This window comes from Rhinopithecus bieti, unplaced genomic scaffold (genome assembly GCF_001698545.2).
Source record: "Rhinopithecus bieti isolate Rb0 unplaced genomic scaffold, ASM169854v2 scaffold_50517, whole genome shotgun sequence".
Classification (NCBI taxonomy): Eukaryota; Metazoa; Chordata; class Mammalia; order Primates; family Cercopithecidae; genus Rhinopithecus; species Rhinopithecus bieti.
Genome location: NW_016819943.1, coordinates 37,104 through 64,592, shown reverse-complemented (window position 1 = coordinate 64,592; position 27,489 = coordinate 37,104). Strand labels below are relative to the sequence as shown.

Sequence of the window (27,489 nt, the reverse complement as noted above, 5' to 3'; positions counted from 1 at the left end):
TCTGTCAAGTACTAAAACCAAAATTCAAGATTTAGCTCCTCCAAAAAATGCGAGTGGAACACACAATCTAATGTTGATGTTGGGCTTTTTGTCTGCTACGTCTGTGGATACTAAGAAATATAAACAAACACCACTATAAAGATTCAATGGGAGAACTCAAGCCACGTTATCAGGAGCCTCATAAATAATGTAGCGGATATTTTCTCACATTTTTGTTACTTATAATAAATGTTCATACCATGAATAACATAACTAAAATATATATGTGTCTATAATCAACAATGTGCCAACTAATCAAACCAAACATAGTAATTTAAATTCTGTTTTGAGTTTTTTTTTTTTTGGGGGGGGGGGAGAAGAGAGCACAGTAAAAACACAATATGAATGTACTTATAACAGCTAAGCAGCAGTAAACTGAAAGTAAAAAGTAAAAACTATAGCTAGCTAGAGAGATGAATAAACAGCAATGTTCATGTCCTGTAGCCAGATGACAATGCACTGTTGTAGAAGAATGAGTTTCAGACCTTTGCAGCTTTGGCCTTCTCTAGCTGCTGAAGCTGTTCCAGGGCAGGGCCTGGTGTCGTGGTGTCCAGAGGAAGATCCCATACACTACCACCTTCCCAAACTGTAAGACAACAAAAGAAAGAACAAGGGATGACAGAGCTTACACACATGGTGACATATCCGTAGGAATCATGAAAAAAGCTGCTTCCCTGTGCCTAAATGAGCTCCACCAAACACATCTGTTTTGCCTCTGAGTAGACTGAACTGCCAATGGACTTTAGTTTCTATGATATCCTTCAACACATCTAGAATGAAGGGAAGTACCAGGCACTTATAGGAATTAACTTCATCCTTACAAAGCCCTATAAGGTTTCTATTCATACCCCCATTTTTACAGATGAACAAACTAAGGGTCAGAAGTAGTTTCTAACATTCCCAAAGGCACATGGCAAGCATGTGGCCATGCCAGGATTTAAATCCCAGTGTATTAGACTCCACATAGATTTCCAGTAACCATATAGCCTCTTACTGCACATCAACTAGAGAGAAGTAGGTGGTTGCACCATACTGTGAATGCCACTCAAGTGTTCACTTTAAAATGGTTAATTTTGTGTTAAGTGAATTTCATCTCAATAAAGAGTGAAAGTAAGCATTACAGCTGGAGCTGTGGAGACCTTTGGAAAGGCCAGGCAGGTCTTACAAGTGAAACCTGGTCCTGCTAACCTGAAGGGCACTGCAAGATCACATTTGGAAGTAAACAGATAATGGCTTCTGAGTTCATTTTCCTATTGCCAGCGAAGTTTGCTAGCACCATTTTTCAGCACTCTCTATCTTCTACATTCCTATCGTAGTCTAATTATACACTATCAAATATTGTCTGTATGAAACCAATGGACTACTTTAAAGGACCTTGACTGCATATAAATCCAAAGAGATAAATTGTTTAATAGAGTACTTAAAAGTTTCCAAAACACTGCAGAACACAGGTTGAGTATCCATTACCTAAAATGCTTGGGACCAGAAGCATTTCAAATTTTGGATTTTTTCAGATTTTGCATATACATAATGAAATATTTGCATATACATAATGAGCTATCTCTGAGATGAGATCCAACAAAAAATTCATTAATCTTTCATATACACTTTATAGACATAGCCTGAAGGTACTTTTTTTTTTTTTTTCTGAGATGGAGTCTCACTCTGTCACCCAAGCTGGAGTGCAGTGGTACAATGTCAGCTCACTGCAACCTCCGCCTCCAGGGTTCAAGCGATTCTCCTGCCTCAGCCTCCGGAGTAGCTGGGATTATAGGCGCCCACCACCACGCCTGGCTAATTTTTTTTTTATTTTTAGTAGAGACGGGGTTTCACCATCTTGGCCAGGCTGGCCTTGAACTGCTGACCTCGTAATCCACCTGTCTTGGCCTCCCAAAGTGCTGGGATTACAGGCGTGAGCCACTGTGCCCAGTCAGCCTGAAGGTAGTTTAATGCAACATTTTTAAATAATTTGGGGCACGAAAAAAATGTTTGTGTTAAGTATTTATGTGTAAAATTGTCCAATCGTGGACTGGGCACCATGTCTCATGCTTGTAATCCTAGTAGTTTGGGAGGCCGAGGCGGGTGGATCACTTGAGGCCAGGAATTTGAGATCAGCCTGGCCAATGTGGTGAAACCCCGTCTCTACTAAAACTACAAAAATTAGCCAAGCGTGGTGGTGGGTGCCTGTAATCCCAGCTACTTGGGAGGCTGAGGCAGGGGAATCTCTTGAACCCAGGAGGCAGAGGTTCCAGTGAACCAAGATTGCGCCACTACATGCCAGCCTCAGCAACACAGCAATACCGTCTCAAAAAAAAAAAAAAAAATTCCACTTGTGAAATCATGTCAATGCTCAAAAAGTTTTAGATTTTGAAGCATTTTGGATTGTGGACTTTTGGATTAGGGACGGATGCTCAACCTGTATTCTTAACATCCTAACTATAAATGGCTACCAAGAAAAAATAAGGTACAAACAGCATGGAAAGTTGATAAGGGAAGACAACCATCCTTCTGTAAAAATCTGCAGGGTCAATGTTAACAACAGAACCATGACCTGAATGGCTCAACAGCTCTAGAAAAACTCCACCAAGGCCTATAGTCTTGAGGATCTTCAACACCAACTATAATCTCTTGAAAGGACTACCCATGGATCAAACTATCCATCTCTGCAGGTATTTAGACCATAAGAAACAGAGGTGCTCAGCTGGGCGCTGTGGCTCACACCTGTAATCCCAGCACTTTGGGAGGCCAAGGTGGGCGGATCATTTCAGGTCACTTTGAAACCAGACTGGCCACAAAGGTGAAATCCTGTCTCTACTAAAAATACAAAAATGAGTCGGGGTGATAGCGTACACCTGTAAGTAATCCCAGCTACTTAGGAGGCTGAGGCAGGAGAATTGCTTGAACCCGGGAAGTGGAGGTTGCAGTGAGCTGAGAACGCATCACTGTCGCCCTCACTGCACTCCAGCCTGGGCGACAGTGCAAGAGTCTGTCTCAGGAAAAAAAAAAAAAAGAAAGAAAAACAGCAGTCCTCCACCAATACCAAGACTTAAAAAAATCTCAACCCCAAATTTTCTAATTTGATGTAAAAAGATAAAAGTGAGAAAAGGTGCTCAATTCATAGCAGGTTTTTCTTTTCCCAAAATTTCTGGGTACCTACAGTGTTAACATCAATTTTTTTTTTTTTTTACTTTCTTAGAGACAGAGTCTTGCTCCGTTGCCAAGGCTGAAAACGCTTGGCATGATCATAGCTCACTGCAGCCTAAAACTCCTGGGCTCAAGCAATCCTCCCACCTCAGCCTCCTGAGTAGCTAGCACTACAGGCACACACCACCATGCCTAGCTTGTGTTAATTTCTAACTCAAAAGAACAGATTACCACTACTTATGTTTTTAGGTATGCTTTTTTCCCCCATCTGGCTAAAGAGATCAAAATAATTCAAATGATTTTCCACACTGATCAGAGCAACATAAAAGAGACGCTGACTCAAAAAAAAAAAAAAATCCACTAAATAAATTCAAACAAATCCTTAAAAGTATATTTTCAGTTACACCTTCAATATTGCTTGGATCTAGTAAAAAATGAACCTTTTTGTTAACATCAAATACAAATGGATTCAGAAACCTAATATATTTTTTAAGAACTGAATTGTAAAATTATTAATAATATCTAAATCCTCAGAGTGGTACTAAAGGTTAATCTAAGTTTTTACCTGTAGGCTGTGAAGCTGTTGGCTGAAGCTCCCAGATAGAGCCAGTATCTGGCACCGACACAGACCTAGTTACTGAGGGAATGATGTTCTGATCAGATATTCTGCAAAAGGGAAATAAAAAATTAACTTGTTCTTATCATTTGCAAAAAAAAAAAAAAAAAAAAAAGATGAAGAGGAATTTCTAGATTATATGTAGGTTCTCCAGGTTATCTGGCTAGAAAACGCCTTCCCTCTTTTACTAAAACCTAACACTACCAAAGCAATTTAGAGTGGAACAAAGAGAAGGGCACAATGATCACACTTCTGGAATCCTCTATGGTAATACTGACTTCTAAATGATGGATATACTTACTGTATATTCATATCTTAAAGATATGTATACCTTAAAGATACAGTATATCCATATCTTAAAAAAAACCAGATCATCTCAAAAGTCACAGAGACAGCATATTATAATGAAAAACTCAATACACTTTAAGATAAAAGGTCTGCATTTTAGCCTGAGTTTCCTGTGTGTTATATTAATCAAGTCCTATAACCTCTCAGAGTCCCAGTTTGCCCATCCATAAAATGGAGCTCCTACCACCTAAACTGCCTACCTCACAGGATGTGTTAAGGCTCAAAAGAAACAAACAGTTTTGGCTGAATGAGACAATAAGATTTTTAAGAGCAGTGACTGATACTTGTTCAGGAGAAATATTACTCTGAATGATAATCTGAAACAGCAGAAATTTCTTCTAGACTTCTAGCATAATTTCCTTTTCCTTAGACCTACCTTAATGGCTTTTGAGTTCTAGAAAATAAAAATCTTGTGTGGTGTGGCTAATACTTTGAGATACTATGGGTAAAAGTGAAATTAAAATCCTAGGCTATAGGTTTTCTGTTGCAGGTTCCATAAGATGACACTGTTTCTCAAGTGTTCCCATTATTCTCTGGTCTTTTGATTAATCAAAATTTATCTCTATTAGTAAAATACCAAATAAACGCTTATCTCCACCTGAAATATTTTTTAAAAATGTATTGTTTTTACATACAACATGCAGGTATGTGTTGGGAGCGTTCCGGTGCCAGAAATCACACACTATACCAGAATTTCTCCTTTCTTCTCTTTCTTTCACAACACATGCACCTAATATGACACATAATGGAATGACCACCAACCTCATCTTCAGGGCCTGAAACTGCTGAAGCAGAAGTGCCAACTGCTGTTGCTGCTGGGAAGACAGGGCTGCTTTCTGCTGTTGGGCCAAAACCTGTGCATATTGTTGTCTTCAAAAAGTAAAAAAAGGTATAACCTGTCAATCCACATTTAGTTCACATGGCTGAGATGTTGAAAGACAAAGTTCAATTCAAAGCCCCCCCTCGCCCCTGGAAACATTATTAGAAACAGCTATTAAATATATTTTATAGTTCTTCATTATAACAGACATATAGAAATGCTTCATTTCAGAAAGTACTGAACTCACAGATGGCATGTTTCCAAGTGAAAGAGGATAGCAAAAAAATTCACAATTCAATGCAAAGTGGTCTATTCAGAGAAAATATTTTAAAATCACAAATGTCAAAACTGGTAAACTCCAAAGATAACCTTTTATCAGAAATCAAGTGAAAATAAAACAGATTCAAATCAGTAGCTTTTCCATATGATGCACCCTTTGTAAAAAATGTAACACTTCTATAAAATTCATACATTGATAGTCTTCAACTTGGAAAATTTAGGTAATTTTTCTTCACTAGATCAGGGTTAAACTTTTGTAATGGGCCAGAGAGTAAATAGTTTCATTGCTGCAGGTCATATACTGTCTGTTGCAACTACTCGATTCTGCCATCGTAAGGCAAGAGCAGCAATACACACCCCACAAACCAAAAGGTGTGTCTGTTTCCGTAACACTTTGCTTATAAAAATAGAGAGCAGGAAAGATTTAGCCCAAAGGTCAGACTTTGCCAACCTTTGCACCACATAACATCAAGTCTCATTTCTTCTACAAAAGGGATACAACAAAACCTGACTGACTTGGCTGTCATTCCACACCACTTCTAAAAGAATTAACTTTAACTTCTTTCCCACCCTCGCGCATACATACATACATATATATATATATTTTTTTGTTTGTTTGTTTGTTTGTTTGTTTCCCCTCTGTGGCATTCAAAGCTGAGCCACTCAGGAGGCACTTAAAAACTAAAGAGCTTACAAAATTAAAGTTATGTGTCATCTTCTAAACTTCTGGTATTTAAAAGTAAGATAAGCCAGGAGTGGTGGCTCACGCCTGTAATCCCAGCACTCTGGGAGGCAAAGCAGGCAGATTACTTGAGGCTGGGAGTTCGAGGCCAGTCTCGCCAACACAGTGAAACCCCATCTCTACTAAAAATACAAAAATAGGCTGGGCGTGGTGGCACATGCCTGTTAGTCCCAGCTACTCAGGAGGCTGAGGCACATGAATCACTTGAACCAGGGAGGTGGAGGTTGCAGTGAGCCGAGATCATGCCACTGTACTCCAGCCTGGATGACAGAGTGAGGCTCTGTCAGATAAATAAATAAATAAATAAATAAGTAAATGACAAGACTAAAATTAGAATGTATGGCAGTAAGATGCCACTAGCTGGGCAACTGAAGTGCCATATAAGCTGTTAGTTCTCTCTGCTGTAAAAGATGAGACTTGAGAGTAGATTCTATTTAAAGTCCCCTTTCATGCTGCAGTACATCCTACTGCATAACTCTTCTTACTGTATTAAAAACTGCTGGTACTGCAGGTGCTGCATCTGGTATAAGGCTGTGAGTTCTTGCTGCCTGGTCAGTCGTTCCTGGTCCAGTTCTCCCTAGGAATGAAGTGGTGAGGAAATAAATACCATTAAATAAACTGCAAAGAACCTAAAAGCCACTTAGTACAGGTATCTGAAATTAAAATTAATCTAAGACCTTTACCTCCCACTCTACTACCCAAACACTTGAGTAAAAACTCAGACATCTTTAAAAACTAAACAGCGCCTTCTAGTGGAAACAGTGGTGTCAATATTATAAAAGATTCCCTGAGGTGACAAAGGATCCTTATTTCAGCTGCCATTCTCCATTCCTGCCCTTAAAGCTGAACGTTCAACTGTACTCCAGAGTTATTACTGTAACTGAAAGACTGTATAATTAGATAATGCAGAAATTAGAGAAACTTGATATAATACAGAAAAATGTAAAAGTATCTAAAGGTCAAAGGAAATGTTATAGAATTTTATAATGGTATATAAGAAATGCAGGGAACCAGTATCTATCTTAAAGATGTTAAGAATATAAAAAGAGGTCGGGTGCGGTGGCTCACACCTGTAATACCAGCACTTTGGGAGGCCAAGGCGGGCGGATCACGAGGTCAGGGGTTTGAGACCAGCCTGGCCAACATGATGAAACCCCATCTCCACTAAAAATACAAAAATTAGCTGGGTGTGGTGGCACACGCTTGTAGTCCTAGCTACTCAGGAGGCTGAGGCAGGCGAATCACTTGAACCTGGGAGGTGGAGGTTGCAGTGAGCCTAGACTGCGCCACTGCACTCCAGCCTGGGCGACAGAGCAAGACTCCGTCTCAAAAACAACAACAACAACAACAACAAAATATATATATATACTTTGATAACTATAACTCCCCCAGAATAAAGTGTTTCTGTTGCTATTAATACATCATGAGTTAGAAAAAATAAGTTGCAGTAAAATAAAACCAATTTTTTTAGCTCATATGTGAAATAATATGACTGGAATTTAAATTATGAAAAGTTACAATTAGGAGAAAGAAACATGAAGTATAAGATAACAGAAGAAAAAGTGTAAGTATGACAGACTAGGTAAATCATAAGTTTATATCTTTATTATATATTGCTTATAGTTTGAAATAAGACATTTGATACACAATTTCTTGGGGTAGGGATTATCTGAAATTCAGAGACTTTTTTTGCTTATTCAATACTGGAGGATAGCTACTACCTTAGGTTCATCTAAAATGTCTACATGAAAAACTAAGTTTCAAGGTATACATTCATCATGAAGGGGGGCTCTCTTATCAGCAATATTCAGGGCAAAGACAATAACAGACAGGAAGCAGGGCTTTCCACAGTTTCCCTCCTACACAGGTATGACTGAGGCTCAGCTCCTCTAACTGGAAACTGGGAAGTGGACTACTGCAAGCATGCCAATATCCAAGAGATGAGCTTTCAGCTTCTGCGATGTGCAAGATCAAAGCCCATCTTAATTTCAGAGAAGGGAAATAAAGCTTAAACTTGACATATAAGTTAAATTTATATGCTGCAACACACAGTATAATTTTTCTCGTGACTTAAAACAACTAGGATGGTGTGAGAAAAAATTCCTCTCACCTAGGAATCTTCCATTCTAGACCACTGCTCTCCACAAACTATAGGTCTCAACACATTAGTGGATTTTGAAATCAAATACTGGGTTAAGATCAACATTTAAAAGAAAACGGAAAAAAAGCCACTTTCCTCACCTACACTCCCTTGACTACAGAGTGTAGGTCTTACTTATCTTCATCTCCTAAGAACCTAATAGGAGGCCTGGCACAGGCCCTCAATATACAATTGATGAATAAGTCAATGGTGACTTTACTGTAGAAACGCAGTGTCCATACTAAAGGTTTATGGGCTGGGTACAGTGGCTCATTCCTGAAATCCAGCACTTTGAAAGGCCGAGGTGGGAGGACCACCTGAGCCCAGGAGTTTGAGACTGGCCTGGGCAACATGGCGAGACTCCATCTCTTTAAAAAAAAAGAAAAAAAAAAAGTTTATGGTAACTTTTAACTATAGCCCGTCACCAGACAGTCTAACCTGGAGAAGAAAAAATGAGGTACAGGTGACAGACCTCCAAAAGGAACACTACTGAGAGAGTCCAAGAGTAGCCGCAAAAGGAAGAAGGATGTCCCTGCCAATAGTACCCCAGTGTCAGAGCCCTAGGGAGATCACCAGCATTAAGGTATTATTTTTGAGACAGGGTCTCACTCTGTTGCCCAGGCTGCAGTGCAATGGCGCAATCACAACTCACTGCAGCCTCAACTTCTAGGCTCAAGTGATCATCCCACCTCTGTCACTGATTGCCACCACATCCGGCTAGTTTTTTATGCTTATTATTTTATTACTATCTGTAGAGATAAGTCTCACTTCATTGTCCAGGGTGGTTTTAAACTCCTGGGCTCAAGCAATCCTCCAACTCTGGCCTCCCAAATCCCTTCCACACCAGGATTACATAAGTGAGCCAATGTGCCCGGCCATGGTTCCCTTTTTTAATTAAAATACAAGTAACTAAATTTTTTTTAAGTCCTCAAAATATTTTTGAAGCACTGGTAACATTTATTTTAAGGCAAATCTCAAATTTAGAAACATTATGAGTGAGAAGGCAAGAGGCAAATCAAGTGGAAGAGAGGGGAATGTTTATTCTAACTAGAGGCAGCAAAGAAAGTCAAAGAGGTCAACTGTGTTGAAGCCTAGCAGATAAAGGTAAAAGCTCTGAAATGAGCTTAGAAAGGTAAGGTGCCAGGCATTGCAGGACCTGGTAGGTAGGCCAGGATAAGGTGTTGGTCTTCATTTTACATCTGCTGGAACGTGACAGAAGAATTCCATTTCTCTGCTGGGGAGGAGGTGGAGTGTGAAGAGGATGGGCATAGGTTACTTGAGTTTTGAAAAGATCATTATAGCTAAATATTCAGTCTTCCATTCAGACTTTCCCTTACGATTTCCATTAATTTCAAAGAACTACAATTCCTTCATTAGATGATATATTTGGTTGTGTTTTCAAAGAGAATCAAGTGTTTCTGTGACTAATATGTATTTCAGGTGAGGTGGAAGGTACTTACCATATGGGGAGGGGGAGCTGGACCTGGAGAAAAGGGAACTCTTCCCCACATTTTCATTATATCGCCAAGAGGTTGGAAGCTTTCATCACATGCTCTCTTCACCAATAAAGACATAGTAAAATAGCCCGCCTGAAACCATTCTGCCATCTCCTGATTATTGAAGGGACCTATAATAGCACCAATTAAACAGAAGGACAATAAGAAACCTTTCAGACTCAGAGAAAAAAATATTTCCTGCATCTGATCCTCATCGAAGTGGCATCTGTCAAAAGGTTTTATACCATCTAATTTAATTCACCTCTAAAGGTAGCTAACAGACTTCTAATAAAATAATTTAAAAATAAAGTCTGTGTTTATACATCCCAAATTATCAGCAGTACTTCAATTATAAGGAGCATAACTGTCTCTATCTCAATCTCTACAACATTCATGTGTAAGTATGATACAATTGAAGAGTTAAGTATTTACTAGACTTTGTATCATTTAGGCATAAAGAATATAAACATGCAGGGCTGAAAACGTTCTCCAATTTTCGTTTTCTGCCACAGATTAGTGAAAGTGGGGCAAAATGTAAATAATAATTAAGACAAATTATAATTCACTCTCTGACCTTGGTAGTGGGGAAAAACGAATATTCTCTGAATGTTTTATAATATGAAATAATCAAGCATTTCATATACATAAAATTAACATACAAATTCACTCTGATCAAAAACCATTAATTCATTCAACAAATATTTACTTAACATTGATGATATACAATGTAGACAGTAGGGATATGGCAATCAATAAAGCAAAGCCCTGGAACTTCCACTTCAGAAAATGAAGTAGATGTACTTTTCCATATTTCTCCTCTAAGTACAACTAGAAACCCTGGACATTGTATTAATATATAAAACAAATAACACTGAAAGGTGGAGAGAAGAAGGGAGGCTGACTAGGGGTCTCAGTGATGACATGATCATGAATTCCCTGGTTTTTCTTTTTATAGCATATATCACAGATTTGAAGATGAAGAAGCCAGCAACCAAAACACATGACCTAATTATATGCTATCTACAAGAAAGTCACACAAAATATAACAAAGTAGGCAGATTGAGGAGATAAAAAGATATATCATGCAAATATTAACTTAAAGTAAGCTATATTCATGTTTGATAAAGTTGACTTCAGAGCAAAGAAAATTATCAGAGACAGAGAGATGTAATAAAGAAGGGTCAATACTCATAGAAGATGCAGGAATTGTAATATGTATGTACCAAACAACAAAGCTCCAAAATATACGAAGCAGGATCTGACAGAACTGAAAAAAAGAAACAGACAAATCCACAAATTGAAGACATAACCACCATGTGATAGCCTAACTAGCAGAAAATCTGCAAGATTACAGAATTCAACAACACCATCAACCAAAAGAAGTGAAATGACTTTACAGAACATTCCAAATATAGAAAAATACATATTCTTTTCAACTAACCACCGAACATACAGCAATAATAGAACATATTTGGGGCAATAAAACAAACATAAAAAGATTTTTAAAAATTGAAATCATATTCCGTGTATACTGCTCCAGTGATGGGTATACCAAAATCTCACAGATCACCACTAAGTAACTTACTCATGTAACCAAATATCACCTGTTCCCCAAAAACCTATGGGGGAAAAAAAAATCATATATAGTATGTTCTTTGACCACCAAGAATCAAACTAGAAATCAATACAAGAAAATAACAGGAAATCTTTCAAACACTTAGAAACCCAAAATATACTTCAAAATAATCCAAGGGTAAAAGAGGAAGTCTCAAGGGAAATAAAAATACACAGAACTGAATGGAAATAAAAATACAGGCTGGGCACAGTAGCTCATGCCTCTAATCCCAGCACTTTAGGAGGTCAAGGTGGGTAGATCACCCAAGGTCAGGAGTTCGAGACCAGCCTGGCCAACATGGTGAAACCTTGTCTCTACTAAAAAACACAAAAATTAGAAAAATTAGCTGGGCATGGTGGCGCATGCTTGTAGTCCCAGCTACTTGGGAGGCTGAGGCAGGAGAATCGTTTGAACCTGGGAAGCAGAGGTTGTAGCGAGCCAAGATTGTACCACCACACTCCAGTCTGGGTGACAGAGTGAGACTCAGTCTCAAAAAAACAAAGAAAGAAAATGAAAATAATGAAAATACACATATCTAATTTTGTGGGATGCAACTAAAGAAGTGCTGAGAATTTATAGTATTAAATGTTTCCATTAGAAAAGAGAAAAAGTTCCAAATCAATAATCTAAGCTCCCAATTCATAAATCTAAAAAGAACAAAATAAAGCCAGGCATGGTGGCTCATGCCTGTAATCTCAGCACTGTGGGAGGCCAAGGCAGGCAGATCACTTGAGATAAGCCTGGCCAACATGGTGAAAGCCCATTTCTACTAAAAATACAAAAATTAACCGGGTGTGGCGGCACATGCCTGTAATCCCAGCTACTTGGGAGGCTGAGGCACAAGAATCACCTGAACCCAGGAGGCAGAGGTTACAGTGAGCCAAGATCATGCCACTGTACACCAGCCTGGGTGACAGAGTAAGACTGTGTCTCCAAAAAGAAAAGAAGAGAAATAAAATGAAATAAAATAAACCCTACGCAATCAGAAGGAAAGAAATTATGAGTAGAAATAAAACTGAAAATAAGAATAACTCTTTATTTCAGTGCAAGAGAGAAAATGCAGTGAAATAAAGAACCGATTTTTAGAAAATTTCAGTATAACTGAGAAACCTCTAGCAAGACTGACAAGAAAAAAAGAGAAATACACACATTTCCAATATCACAAATGAGATATCATTACAGAACCTGCAGACCTCAAAAGGATAATAAGGAAATACTACAAACAACTCTACACACATACATTTGATATCTCAGACAAAATGAACCAATTCATTTAAAAACACAAACTACCACAGCTCGCTCACATAAAATAGATCATTTAAATAACTTTAAAACTACTAGGGAAATAGAAAATATAATTTAAATTTCCAAAAAAGAAGGCTCCAGGTGGGTTCAATGGAGAACTCCACCAAACATTTAAAGAATTAACGCCAATTCTAAAAAAACCTCTTTCAGAAAATAAAAGGGGAAGACGTACTTTCCCATTCATTTTATGAACCTAATATTACCCTGATACTAAAACTACACAAAAAACAAAACTATAAAGCAACATCCCTCATGAATACAGATACAAAATCTTTACCAAAAATTGGAAAATATAATTCACCAATATCTACAAAAGATTATGTATCATGACCAAGTGGTATTTATTTCAAGGATGCCAAGCTAGTTCAATATTCCAACAGCAATCAATATAACCCACCACATGAAATGGTTAAAGAAAAATCACACGATCATATCAACAGAGGCAGGAAAAGCATCTGACAAAATCCAATACCCACTCACAATAAAAACTCTCAGAAAACAGGAATGAATGGGTACTTTCTCAACTTGATAAAGAACATCTATAAAAACCTTACAGCTAACATTACATTTAATTATTAAAGACTGAATGTATTCCCTTTAAAAGAAGAACACAGGAAAACAAGGGAAGGATGTCTACTCTCACCACTCTCACTCAATATAGTGATCAAACACACAATAAGGCAACAAAAACAAATAAAAGGCATACAGATTTAAAATGAAGATATAAAGCTGCCCCTATTTATGGATAAATATGACTGTCTATGTAAAATCTCAAGGAAACTACCCAAAGAACAGAAAGCAAAAAGAACTCCTTGAGCTAATAAATGAGCTCAAACATTTACAATCACTGGAAAAAAAAAAAAAAAAAAAAAAACTGAGATGCTCAGATGTAAATCTACACGTACAGAATGTATGCTGAAAACTATGCAACACTGATGAAAGAAATCAAAGATCTAATGACACAGAGAGACATACCAAGTTCATGAACTAAAAGACTAACATGGTAAAGACATCAGTTCTTCTCAAACTGATACAGAGGTTCAACATAATCCCTATCAGAATCTCAACAAGATTTTTAGTAAATACGGACAAGATTATCCTAAAAATTTTTATGGAAAGGCAAAGGAACTACAAAGTTAAAAAAAAATTTTAAAAAGAAGATTAAACTGGGAAGAATCAGTCTACCCAATTTCAAGACTTATTATACAGCTACAGTAATCAAGATTGTATAGTACTGGTGAAGGAAGAGACAGTGATCTATGGGACAAAATTAAGAAGCAGAAATAGAAACAGAACCACAAAGAAACAGACCCACACAAATATGCTTAACTAAATTTTGACAAAGGTGAAAGAAAACAATTTAAGAGAGAAAAGACATTCTTGGTCCTGCAGCAAATGGACACTCATTGAGAAAAAAACAACAAAAAACAACTAGCTTACGTGAAAATTAATTTAAAATGGACCGCGAACTTAAATGTAAAATATAAAAACTATAACATTTTCCACGGGAAAAAAAAAAAAAAACTGTTGGAATCTAAAGCTTAGGCAAAGTGTTCTTGTTAAACTTAATACAAAAAAGAACCACCTTTTATAAAAGAAAAACATTTATCTATTGGATTCATCAAAATTTACAACTTTTTGCTCTGTGAAAGACCCTATTAAGAGAATGAAATGAGAAGATAAAGACTGACAAAAAATATGTGCAAACCACACATCCATCAAAGGACTAGTATCTAGAATCAGTAATCAAAAATCTCTGAACAGGCTGGGCACAGTGGCTCACACCAATAATCCCAGCACTTTGGGAGGCCTAGGTGGGCGGATTACCTGAGGTCCGGAGTTCAAGACCAGCCTGGCCAACATGGCAAAATACCATCTCTACTAAAAATACAAAAATTAGCCAGGCATGGTGGCACACGCCTGTAATCCCAGCTACTCAGGAGGCTGAGGCAGGAGAACTGCTTGAGCCTGGGAGACGGCGGTTGCAGTGAGCTGAGATCGTGCCACTGCACTCCAGCCTGGCTGACTAGACTCTAAAAAGCCTCTGGACAAAGGAAAGAACTGCCCTTGATGGCTTCTCTGGTGAAAACATACCAAATATTTAAGGAAAAACTAATCATAATCCTTCTCAAACTTTTTCCAAAAACTGAAAAGGAAGGAAGACTGCCTACACTTCCTAATTCTATGAAGCCAAAATTACCCTGGTATCAAAGTCAGACAAAGGTTCTAAAGAAAAATATAGACAAATATCCTTTATGAACATTGATGCAAAAATTCTTAACAAAATACTAGCAAAGCAAATTCAGCAATATACTAAAAAGATTATACACCATAATCCAAGTGGGATTTATTTATTCCTAGAATGCAAGGATGGTTCAAGGCATCAATATATGAAAACTGATCAATGTAACTTACCACATTAACAAAATAAGGCGAAAAAAACCACATGGTCATCTTAATTGACACAGAAGTAGTATCACCTTTTCATAAGGGTCAACAAATTAAGAATAGAAAGATCTACCTCAATACAATAAAAGTCATATATAAAAATCCCACAGTGGACATCATATTCAATAGTGAAAGACTGAAAGCTTTTCCTCTAACATCAGGAGCTAGGGAAGGATGCCCACTTTCACCACTTCTCTATTCAAGATAGTACTAAACGTTCTAGTCAGAGCAACTGGTCAAGAATTAAAAAAAAAAAAAGTATCCAAATTAGGAAGAAGTCTGTTCACAGATGATATATAGTCTTTTATGCAGAAAATTCTAGATTCTATTTTTTCTAAAAACAGGTTAGAAGTAAAAAACAAATTCAGCAAAGTGGTAGGACACAAAGTCAACACACGAAAATCGGTTGCATTTCTATACACTAACAATGAACAATCTGAAAAGAACATGAGAAAAAAATTTCCCTTACAATAACATGAAAAAGAATAACATACTTAGGGATTAACTAAGGATGTAAAAATCTTGTCCAAAGAAAACTACAAAACACTGCTAAAACAAATTAAAGACCTAAATAAATGGAAACATATCCATGTTCACAGACTGGAAGACTTAACATTGTTACAATGTTACAAAGCAATCTCCAGACTAAAGGTAATCTCTATTAAAATCCCAATGATGCTTGTTGCAGAAACAGAAAATCCATCCTAAAATACATACGAAATCTCAAAAGAGGGCAAATGGCCGAAATAATGTTTCTTTCTTGAAAAAGAGCAAGAGATCTATCATGCAACAATGACTACAGTTAATAACAATGTATTGTACTCTTAAAAAACACTGCCAAGTAGATTTTTAAGTGTTCTGACTACAAAAAATGATTAGTACGCTTATGTTAATCAAACTGATTTAGCCATCCATAATATGCATGCATATTTAAAAACATCATGTCGTATACAGCAAATATATAATATATATGTCTTTTTTTTTTTTTAAGACTTTTTTTGTTTTTTTTAAGGGTCTCTGTTACTCAAGCTGAGTGCTGTACTCACTGCAGCCTCAACTTCCTAGGCTCTAGCAATTCTCTCGCCTCAGCCTCCCAAGTAGCTGGGAATACAGGTGCGTACCACCACATCTGGCTAATTTTTTATTATTTGTAGAGACAGGGTCTCACTTATGTTGCCCAGGCTGGTCTCAAACTCTTGGACTCAAGTGATCCTCCCGCCTCGGACTCCCAAAGTGCAGAGATTACAGACATGAGCCACCACGCCCAGTCTCTTATATGACAATTTAAAAATGTAATTAATAAAATTTTTTGGCCAGGCGCAGTGGCTCACACCTATAATCCCCCTTTGGGAGGCCAAGATGGCAGAAGAAAGACAGTGAGTACCACTTACAGCCAGGAGTTCAAAACCAGCCTGGTCAACATAGCAAGAATTTGTCTCTTTTTTTATTTTTAAGATGGGGTGGGATCTCTTGGCTTGGCGCAATGGTTCATGCCTGTAATCCCAGCTACTTGGGTGGCTGAGGCAAGAGAATTGCTTGAACCCAGAAGGCAGAGGTTGCAGTGAGCCAAGACTGCCCCACTGCACTCCAGCCTGGGTGACAGAGTAAGGCTCTGTCTCCAAAAAAAAAAAAAGTGAGAGACAGGGTCTCACTATGTTGCCCGGGCTGATCTCAAACTACCAGACTCAAGCAGTCCTCTGGTCTCTGGTCTCAGCCTCCCAAAGCAATGGGATTACAGGCATGAGCCAGCACATGTCAGCTGGGACCTCGTCTCTAAAAAAGAAAAATAATTAACTGCATGTGGTGGTGTGTGCTTGTTCTAAAGAGGCTGGGGTGGGATCACTTGAGCCCAGGAGTTTAAGGCTACGGTGAGCCTTATCATACCACTGCACTCCAGCCTGAGCAACAGAGAAAGACTCTGTCTAAAAAAGAAAAGAAAAGAAAAAGCTGGAGGACTCACATTTCCTGATTTCAAAATTTACTACAAAGAGTAATCAAAACAGTGTAATGCCAACATAAAGACAGACATATAGACCAATAAAATAGAACAGAGAGCCCCAAAATGAACCAGAGTACATGGTCAAATATTTTGAAAAGGATGCCAAGACTATTCCACGGAAAAAGGACAGTCTTTTTAACAAATGGTATTTGGAAAATTGGATACCTACATGCAAAAGAATGAAACTGGATTCTTACCTAACACCATATTCAAAAACTCAAAATGGATCAAAGATCTAAGTGCACGACCTAAATCCATAAAACTCTCAGAAGAAAACACAGGGCAAATGCTTTATACAACACTGGATACAATAATGATTTCCAGGATATGACACCAAAGGCACAGGCAACAAAGCAAAAACAGACAAATTGGACTTCTTGAAAATTAAAAAAAAAAAAGTGCATGATAAGACATTATCATCAGAATAAAAAGGCAACCCAAAGAATGGGAGAAAATATTTACAAATCATATATCTGATAAGGGATTAGCATCCAGAATATATAGAGAACTGAAACTCAGCAACAAAAAAATTAACAACCCAATTAAAAAAAAAAAAAAGGCAAAAGACTTGAATAGACATTTCACCAAAGAAAGTATACAAATGGCTAACAAGCACATGAAAAGACGCTTAACATTCCTTATCATTAGGAAAATGCAAATGAAAACTACAATGAGACACCACCTCACACCCATTAGGATGGCTACTATTAAAAAAGTGTTGGTGAGAATTAAAACCCTTGTGGACTGTTTTTGAGAATGTAAAATGGTACAGTCACTGTGGAAAATAGTATGGTAGCTCCTCAAAAAATTAAAAATATAACTACCACATGATCAAGCAATTCTGCTTCTCGGTATATACCCAAAAGGATCGAAAACAGGGTCTCAAAGAGATAGTTGTACCTTCATGTTCAAAACAGTATTATTATTATTATTATTATTATTATTATTATTATTATTTTAAAGACAGAGTCTTGCTCTGTCACCCAGGCTGAAGTATCACAGCTCACTGCGGCCTCCAACTCCTGGGCTCAAGTGATCCTCCTGCCTCAGTTTCCTGTGTAGCTGGGACTACAGGCACACACCATCCCACACCCAGTTAATTTTTTTTTATAGAGACAAGGTCTCTCCATGTTTCCCACACTGGTCTCAAACTCCTGGGCTCAAGCAATCCTCCCACCTCAGCCTCCCAAAGAGTCAGAATTACAGGCGTGAACCACCACACCTGGCCCACAGCAACATTATTCACAATAACTGCAACATGAAAACAATCCAAGTGTCCATCAATAGATGAAATGGATAAGCAAAATGTGTAATATACCTACAGGGGAATACTATTCAGTCTTAAAAAGGAAGAAAATTTTGACACAAGCTACAACATGAATGAACCTTGAGGACATTATGCTAAGTGAAATAAGCCAGTCAAAAGACAAATACTGTACAATCGGATGATGGTTGCACAACATTAAAAATGTATTTAATACCACTGAACCATACATTTAAAAATGGCTAAGATGGTAAATTTTATGTGTATTTTAACACAATATTTAAAATAAATTTAAAAAAACATAAAATAAGCAAACAGTCCAATTAGGACATGAACCAAAAAAAGACATGAAACATGAAGAAAAACTCGAATGAACAGGACAAATAGATGGCCAGTAAGAACATGCAAAGATGATCAACATCATTAGCCATTAGGGAAATGTAAATTTAAAACCCCAATGAGATATCACCACACACCTGTCAGAATGGTTAAAACAGAAAAATAGCAACAACATCAAATGCTGATAAGGATGTGGAGAAACTGTATCGCTCATAGATTGCTGGTGGGCATATGAAATGGTACAGCCACTCTGGAAAACAGTTCAGCAGTTTCTTTTAAAACTAAGCATACTACCATACAACTCAGCTACTGCACTCCTCGGCATTTAGCCTAAAGGAACGAACACTTATGTTCCCTCAAAAACATGTCCATAAATGTTTATAGCAGCTTTATTCATTATAGCCCCATAACCTCAACAACCCAGATGTCCTTCAATGGATGAATGGTTAAACAAACTTTGATAACATTTATATCACATAATACTACTCAGTAATAAAAAGACACAACCTATTGATAATATGCAACAACCTGGATTAGTCTCCAAAGAATTATGCTGAGTGAATAGAACCAATCTCCGAAAGTGTGATTCCATTCCACTCTTGCAACGACAGAACACAGAGCTGGAGAACAGATGAGTCATTCATTGCTAGAGGTTAACGAAGGAGCGGGGGTAGAAGGGAAGCTCAGGTGGCTATAAAAGAGCAACCTGAAGAATCTCTGTGGAGATGGAAAAGTTCTGAATCTTTTTTTTTTGGAGACACAATCTCACTCTGTCACCCACGTTAAAGTGCAGTGGCACAATCTCGGCTCATGGCAACCTCCGCCTCCTGGATTCAAGTGATTCTCATGCCTCAGCCAACCAAGCAGCTGGGACTACAGGCACATGCCACCACATCCAGCTAATTTTTGTATTTTTAGTAGAGATGGGGTTTCACCATGTTGGCCAGTCTGGTCTTGAACTCCTGGCCTCAAGTGGGCCACCCACCTTGGCCTTCCAAATGCTGGGATTACAGGCATGAGCCACCACAGGCAGCCATGTTCTGAATCTTAACTGTACAAATGTCAATGTCCCACTTATGTTACCGTACCATAGTTCTGCAAGAGGTTACCACCAGGGGAAGCTGTGTAAAGGGTGTATGTAATCTCTCTGTATTATTCCTTATAATTACATATATAGCTATGATTATACCAAAATAAATTTGATTAAAACACACACACACAAAGCCCTGCTCTCATATATCTTATCAGACTGTAAACAATGAACAAATATGTAAAATGCCAGGTAGTAATAAATGCTGTGAAGAATAGGCAGGGTAAGGGGATTGAGAGTGGAATGGGGAGTTAGTTCATTGGAGAGAGCTCATAGGGTAGGCACACAGTAAAATGCTATTATTAAAATTACATTAATATGAAGTGACCAATCTCAGGGTAACAGGATAGATTTCAAAAGCAGAAATGAAGAATCAACAAATAATCCTTTATAGATAGATAGCACTCTGCGCCCATTCTAATCGAACTTATACACCACACAAATCCTCTAAGGGATTTGTAACACAGTACTATCTTTTATCTGACATTTTTAGTAGTTCTCTACCATTTTTATCAACTCCATTTGAAAACAAAACAGTTAAGGTCCTCCAACACTACTGCTGCCATCACCTTTTCACAGTCAGGGAAATGGAAACAGAGAAGGTGAGAAGGCTATCTGCCTACTTAACCAACTGAGATGCCAGAGCTAACAGTCTTAAACATTTTGCTTAAGTTTTAAAAAGTGTGAAACATTTGCTTAAATATTACCCCTGTCATATTTGTCATCACATTCTGCCTTGTATTCAATTTTTTTTTTTTTTTTTTTTTGAGACAGAATCTCACTCTGTCGCCCAGGCTGGAGTGCAGTGGCGTGATCTTGGGTCACTGCAGTCTCTGCCTCCTGGGTTCAAGCGGTTCTCCTGCCACCCTCGTGAGTAGCTAGGATTACAGGCACCCACCACCACATCCGGCTAATTTTGTATTTTTAGTAGAGATGGAGTTTCACTATGTTGGCCGGTCTGGTCTTGAACTCCTGACCTCAGGTGATCCACCCACCTTGGCTTCCCAAAGTGCTGGGATTACAGGCGTGAGCCACCACGCAAGGCTGTATTCAAATTATTTTCACAAAAGTTGACTAATCTCTAATACAAAATCTGAAGTCCAAAATGCTCTAAAATCTGAAACTTTTGAGCATCACACAAAGGAAACGTTCAATGGAGCATTACGGAATTTGGATTTCTCAGATTAGGGATGCTCAACTGGTATGTACAACGCAATTATTCCAAAATCGGGAAGAAATGTAAAAACACCTGAAATCGGAAACACTTCTAGCCTGCGTGTGTGTGCGCGTGTGTGCTTGCTGACTTCTTTTTCTACTATAATTCAAATTAAACAAATCCCTTCTTAGAGATTCTGGAGGTAATGGCACACACTTCAGTACTTAAAGGAGAAAGGAACAACTTGCCTTGAATTTCTCCCTGAGGATCTTTGTAATACCACTTCTGCATTGCTTCATGCATCAATGGAATTGACACTCCTTTAGCTCTGTGCTCTTGCAGTTTTGATGCCAATCTTTCATCATCTAGTGCACTGTCTTGGAGATAAGCCACCATTTTCTCAGCTTGCTAATAACAGAAAAACAAAAATCAAGGAAACAAATGATCCTAAATTAGTACTTATACACATAATAACAGTGACTTCCCTTTTTTTTCCAGACTACTTGATCTATGAAAGCCACTATGCAAAGAACATAGCAGGTAACTTCTCCCAACAATGCCATGAAACAGGTACTATCCTCATTTTACAGAGGGGGAAACTAAGGCTCAGAGATGCCAAGTCTTGTTCAAGGTCTCAAAATTACTGATCAAATCAACTAAGATTAAAACAAAAACTGCTCTGGATCAAAGCCCAGGGTTCAAATCAACACTAGTAAGAGTACTTTGCTTGTTTTTAATAGAGACGAGGTCTCATCATGCTACCCAGACTGTTTTTGAATTCCTGGGATCAAGCGATCCTCCTACCTCAGCCTCCCCAAGCAGCTGGGACTACAGACACGCACCACCTTGCCTGGCTAAGAGTACTTTTTAAACTAACAAGCTATTGGTCAACTCTAAATGGTATAAACTAAACCTGTAAAAAGAATGTTAACAGAACAAAAGGCTCAATTAATACATTATAAATAAAATCTTTTACAAGTTTTACTAAGACACTATCCCGCTTTTTCCTTTCTTCAGCATTTCCTGCCACTAACCATCCCACCCCAAAGGGAAGAGAAATTCTTTAGCAGAAAAGCAAGCTATCACTTACTTTACATATAACAATGGTATACACAATCTTGGGGAAATTTAGAGACATGAATAAGATGTTAATGCTCTGAGAGTTTAACTATTTTCCCCGTTATACTTGAAGCAAAAATTACAGAAGATACAGTGACCATCCACAGCTGCTTGTATTCACCATTTTGGCATTCCACTAATGTCCAAAAGAAAAAAGAAAAGTAAATAGCTAGGGGCAATCTAAGAGCAAAAAATAACCTGACATAATGACTACTACATAGCAGAAACTTATAAGCATGAAATGCATTGAAAGACAATTACTTATACAAATAAACAATAAATATCCAATTTTTCCAGTACTTAAAATCTAGTGACAGAAGTTTTATATTTGAAAATGCATGTAATGCCTGCTAATTTTATGGCAGTTTAAGAGAAGACAAAAAGAATTAACAGGATTTTTACCTGCTCCAAATGTTTGAGACCTTCTTCATCATCAGGTTCTGTGGAAACACTGCCCATACCAGGAGCACCTACAACTGGCGTTTCAACTGGCCGTAGGGTAGGACTAGGATTGGGAACAGGAGGTGGAAGTATGAGAAGAGGAGAGGCTGTATCTGAAGGAATCTGCGACAGGGGCTGCTGGACATCAGCAACCATTTCTAGGGGAAAAAAAATCAGATGAAAATCCTTTGAAATACAGAGACTTATATGAAGGCTAATTACATTATCAAGTCACACAGCCTGCTAACTGGGTCCAACAGAAATATGAGCCCTGTCACGAACAGTGAAGCTACTTCTATGGAAGTAGTACTCCTTCCTAGGAGTATGTAGTACTCCTTCCTAGAATGACAAAATTACCTACACAGAATGACAAAAGGTAAGAGTTAAAAGGTACCTAAAAGGTGATTCTCCAGGGCTTACCTGTGTCACCACAGCACCTACCCAGTTATAGGCTGACCTCCTAAAAACAATCAATCAGTCTAATCCTTTCTTCATAACATATCTCCAACTGTAAAGGATAGTTATCAATGCACCCTAAATCTTCTCAAAGATATGTCATCTCTCTCAAAACCTTTACTGAAAATATCAATGATTATGCTCCTTAAGTACCTGTTTCAAGTCATGATTAATATAATTCAATATATTACATCTTGTAGGATAATGAGAAGCACTTGGAGTCTACCTGTACAGTGCAGGGTGTTCTCCTCAATAGGAATACAAATTACAAAAGAGGTTCTGTCTTGGTTCCTATATCTAACCTCTCAGTGTGCAGGCTCTTAAGAAGGAAAAGGGGGATGGAATAATTAGGTATAATTGCAGTTTCCCCTTTGAAATCTTGTTTGTTCAATTACAGACAGCTTCTCCAAATTCCTGCTCCTCTCACTGACTCATTCTTTGCCATACTTTTTAAAAGGATAGTCTATACATGCTGTCTCCACTTTAGGCACACCTGCTGTAAGGGGACTTCTACTCTCATCTCTCCAGTAAAGCTCCTCTCTCAAAAATAAGCAGTGACACAAAGTTGCCAAATACAATGACTTTTCCTAGTCTTCCTCATCCAATCTCTTAGTAGCATCTGACATTATCAGCTCAATTCTAAGCTAACATTCCCATTCCTTAGTTTCCCTGCACTCTACTCTCCTATCTCTACTTTTACCTCTGAGGATTTTTCTCTGGTTCCTCTTCCTCCACCCTTTAAAAATGGGAATTACTCAAAGTTCTAATCTCAGTCCACTTTTCTTCTTACCCCTAATAAGTGCATGCAATATGTTCAATTTTCATTCTCTCTCTAGCCCTAAACTCTTCCCATCTAGATACAGTCCCTCATTCACAACTGCTCTCTGGCCATCTCCACTTAATTTCTTCTCATCAACACCTCAGAATCACTGTTCAAAACTGAATTTATTCTCTCCCCTCCCCAGTGTGCTCCTCGACTTCCACTCTATGGTGAATGGCACCATAATCCTCTCAGGCTCTTTGGCTCTTCCCTCTTCTTTTCATGTGAATGGCACCATAATCCTCTTATAATCCTCTTTGGCTCTTCCCTCTTCTTTAACCTGATATCCAGTCAATGACTGAGTCCTGCCAATACCTATTTTAAGGTATTTTAAGGTATCTCATCCGCCACAACTTCCCTTTACAGGTGTACTATCTACCCCATAGTGACTGCTCAGGAGTCTAAGCGGTCACAGTGAAGCCGAACTGTCATCACAAGATAATCTACACCCCGCTGTCAAATCCATGTTCTAACCATGTTTCCCAATATCCTCCTTTTCACACTTCATATTTCATCAAATAAAAACAAGAGCTGATTTCCTGCCCAAGCTTGGATCAGTCCCACTTCTTCACTTCAGCTTTCACTGCTCCCTAGTACTGGAATGCCTTCTCCCAATTCATCTAGCTACACTTACCTCCAAATTCTACTTATTATTCCAAGATGTGTTCAGAGACCACCTACTTCCTGAAGCATCCCAAGAGTCTGCCAGCAGTGAACCCTTATCTTACTTTGTGCCCTGGAATAGTGATACATGCACGCTTTATCTCCCCTACACACTATAAATCTGGAGTTTGGACCTTTAATGTACATCTCTGAAGCCTTCTCAGAATATGTATATCTAGACTTGATCCAAGAATCTCCTGAATAAGGCTTCAAGCATGTTTATTCAAAACAATGTACCACAAGTAGCTCTGGGGCATATCCTACTACAAATCAAACTGTCTCAAAGATATACCAGTCTCACAGTGCCTGCTATGTAGAGTATAGATTCAAGTACTTGCTGAGCTACTCAAGAAGCTAAGGGCAGGAGGATCACTTGAGCCCAGGAGTTCGGATCCAGCCTGAGCAACATAGTGAGGCCTTGTCTCATTTTTGCTGTTGTTTGTTTTGTTTTTAGAGACAGGGGTCTTGCTATGTTGTCCATGCTGTTTTCAAACTCCTGGGCTCAAGTGATCTCCCTCATTTCAGCTTCCCGAGTAGCTGGGATTACAAGCACACGCCATCACACCCAGTGAATCTCATCTCTTTAAAAAAAAAAAAAAAAAATCAGCTTTGTTCTAGACATTCAAAAAATTGAAAAATTCTTGGTTTGAGTTCTCAAAGTATTAGTCTACTGGGAAAACAAGGTAATAAACATCTTTATGATATTATAATGCTATGTTAGAAATAAGGCTGATTGTTTAAGAAACAGAGGAAGAAGACACCTACCCTAGTCTGGGGGCTTTGGATGGAAGAGAGTTTCAAGAACAGAGAAAACGATGTGCTAAGGTATGAACCCTAGAAAACAGGAGATATTTCAGGACCTAGAAGGCTTTGAGAGTGGTGAGTAGAATGTGAGGTAGGTAAAGAGGCTGGCAATGAAACTGCACAAAGGGAAGCAGATGCCAGATTGTGCAGTGTCACATATGTCATGTTAAAAGGGATGAATTTTTATGGTAAATGAATCAAGTAACCCTTCAACGTCAGGCATTACAATGACATTTTTTAATATGTACAAGAAGAAACATGGAAATGAGCATTAATATTGCCTAATAAAGTGTATGAGCAACTTAAACCAATACATTCACACTGAAAAAGAGATATATTTTAAGCTTATTCTGCCACAGATTCATGTATGTTCTCTTCTTGGCCTCTTTTAGAACAATGGCATTTTGGTGTGTCATCTGGTAATTTAAGCTGGGCACATAATCAGTCAACACATGAAAGGATCTGATACCCAGTTCACTAGTAATGACACACGGTGGCTATGTCATAACACCTTAGGACATGAGATTCCAGAGCTCCACCCTTGCAGATTCTCTATTTTGGTAAATTCTGAGACGGACACATACGTGAGAAGCCCTGTTTGACTGGGTTTACTGGTAAAACAATCTATTTTGATAATGCACCCACTAAAAGCAGTTCTAGGAGGCATAAGCAGAAGCCTATCTTATCAGTGATCACTGGCCGCAGCAGAATCCTATTTTAGCTTGTCTGTTCCCACAAATACATACCATCCGCTCTGCTGGGCACTTTGGCTGGTAGACTATTTTCCATCTGAATCTCCTTTTCAGCTTGTTCCGCTTGCTCGGATTTTGGTTCATCTTTCCTCTCAAACTGTGATGCTTCCTGAGACTGATGGTCTGAAGGAGTGCCTGGTCTAGCAGATGACAATGAGGTCTGGGGAGTTTCCTCACTAGCTTCTGGAACACGAAGTAATCTTAGTTGAACTTAGAAAAGTTTTGGTTTGATGGAGGAAAAAAAAAGGTAAAGGGCAAGAAGAGGCCTTACCAACTCCTATTCTATCTGTTTTCTCTCCTTCTTTCTTATTTGTCTTATCAGGTTCTTTGGCCTCTTCATTATGGCTACCCTCAGAGTCAGAGCACTCCTCCCCTTCGTCCACAGGCCGGAAGTCCATCTCCTGCTCTTCTGGAATAGGCTCTTTCTGCACTTTCTGTAGCAAGAGAATAAAACCAAAGATCAACAGCAGATTTGGCTTTGGTATAAGGTTAATGCTGGTCATGACATTTAAAACACATTTCTTACTTTTAGAGAGAGGAATGCTCCAGATGAGTCAAATGTGCCCATTTCTTCTTCAGCATCCTCTAAGCACCATTCGGGCAAGCTATCCCTGTCATCATCTATGCTCCCACTGCCAGAGCGAACCCTTCGGTAACCCCGTTCATCATCTCTATCTCGAAAATCAAACTCAAACCTTCGACGTCGTTCCATGTGCTCCCGCCAGCCTGCAGAACGAGGGCCATCTGAGATGAGAAGGAGGACACAAACCTTAGAAAAGTTTTATGACAGTATTTGAAAAAGAAAATCAGGAATGGAAAATAAAGGAGAACACTACAAGTGACTGCAAACTCAAATGGACTGACCTAGTAAAGAGAACATTAGGCAACTAAACAAAGTTCAGAGTTCAGAGTATATCTACTATTATGAGATGACAACAGTACTTAAGTACTGAGCCACGCAACATACTCTAAAGCTTTAAAAGATAAATCTAAAATGAAGCACATTTAAAGGACACTGTATTCCAAGTAAGCACTTTTAATAAGTCCTAGGTACTTGATTAAAATACTGATTAGCCGCCAAATCCTCATCCAGACTTAATGCACTAGACATCCTTCCATACTGAAGATTATACCTTCCCTTTGCCCAATCTTAAAGCATTTTCTTTCTTCCCATGAAAATATCGTTTATGGATAAAATCAGCTCCCTGTGTCGATTTATAATATCCAACTCTTCATGCCTATTTATTAATGCCAGGTTCCCACTTGTAATTCTGATCCTCCCCGCAAAATTCATGAAATCTACAGCGCTGAAAGTTGTCAGAGATTTTATAAAGTCCACTATCCTAATTTTATAGTTTAAGGAGAAACTAAAACTTTGCCAGCAGAAGTAACTCGCATATGGCAAAGTAGAACTAAAATCCAATTCTGTACCCTCTGCTGCTTGTTCCACAATAACATGCTTATTCTCCTTTCCCTTCTTTCTCATCTCTTAATTCTCCCTATCCATATAACACCCCCAGGGACATTCCTAAATCTACATTTCCCAACAGAAAAAAAGATTGCCTAATAATAAAAGATCCTACTTAAGGTATTT

At 38.3% G+C, this 27,489-nt stretch overlaps 1 protein-coding gene across 1 annotated transcript in view; it reads right to left on the bottom strand.

Moving 5' to 3' along the window:
- GIGYF2 (GRB10 interacting GYF protein 2) overlaps positions 1 to 27,489 on the bottom strand; it is a gene marked incomplete at its 5' end in the record, with an annotated part of 108,841 nt that overhangs the window by 46,417 nt on the left and 34,935 nt on the right. Inside the window, 10 exons of the mRNA XM_017859364.1 lie at positions 525 to 625; positions 3,749 to 3,849; positions 4,910 to 5,017; positions 6,474 to 6,565; positions 9,589 to 9,755; positions 21,089 to 21,248; positions 22,362 to 22,558; positions 25,890 to 26,078; positions 26,167 to 26,329; positions 26,422 to 26,639. Of these exons, the coding sequence (XP_017714853.1) occupies positions 525 to 625; positions 3,749 to 3,849; positions 4,910 to 5,017; positions 6,474 to 6,565; positions 9,589 to 9,755; positions 21,089 to 21,248; positions 22,362 to 22,558; positions 25,890 to 26,078; positions 26,167 to 26,329; positions 26,422 to 26,639 (1,496 nt within the window). The remainder of the gene's footprint in view (positions 1 to 524; positions 626 to 3,748; positions 3,850 to 4,909; positions 5,018 to 6,473; positions 6,566 to 9,588; positions 9,756 to 21,088; positions 21,249 to 22,361; positions 22,559 to 25,889; positions 26,079 to 26,166; positions 26,330 to 26,421; positions 26,640 to 27,489) is intronic.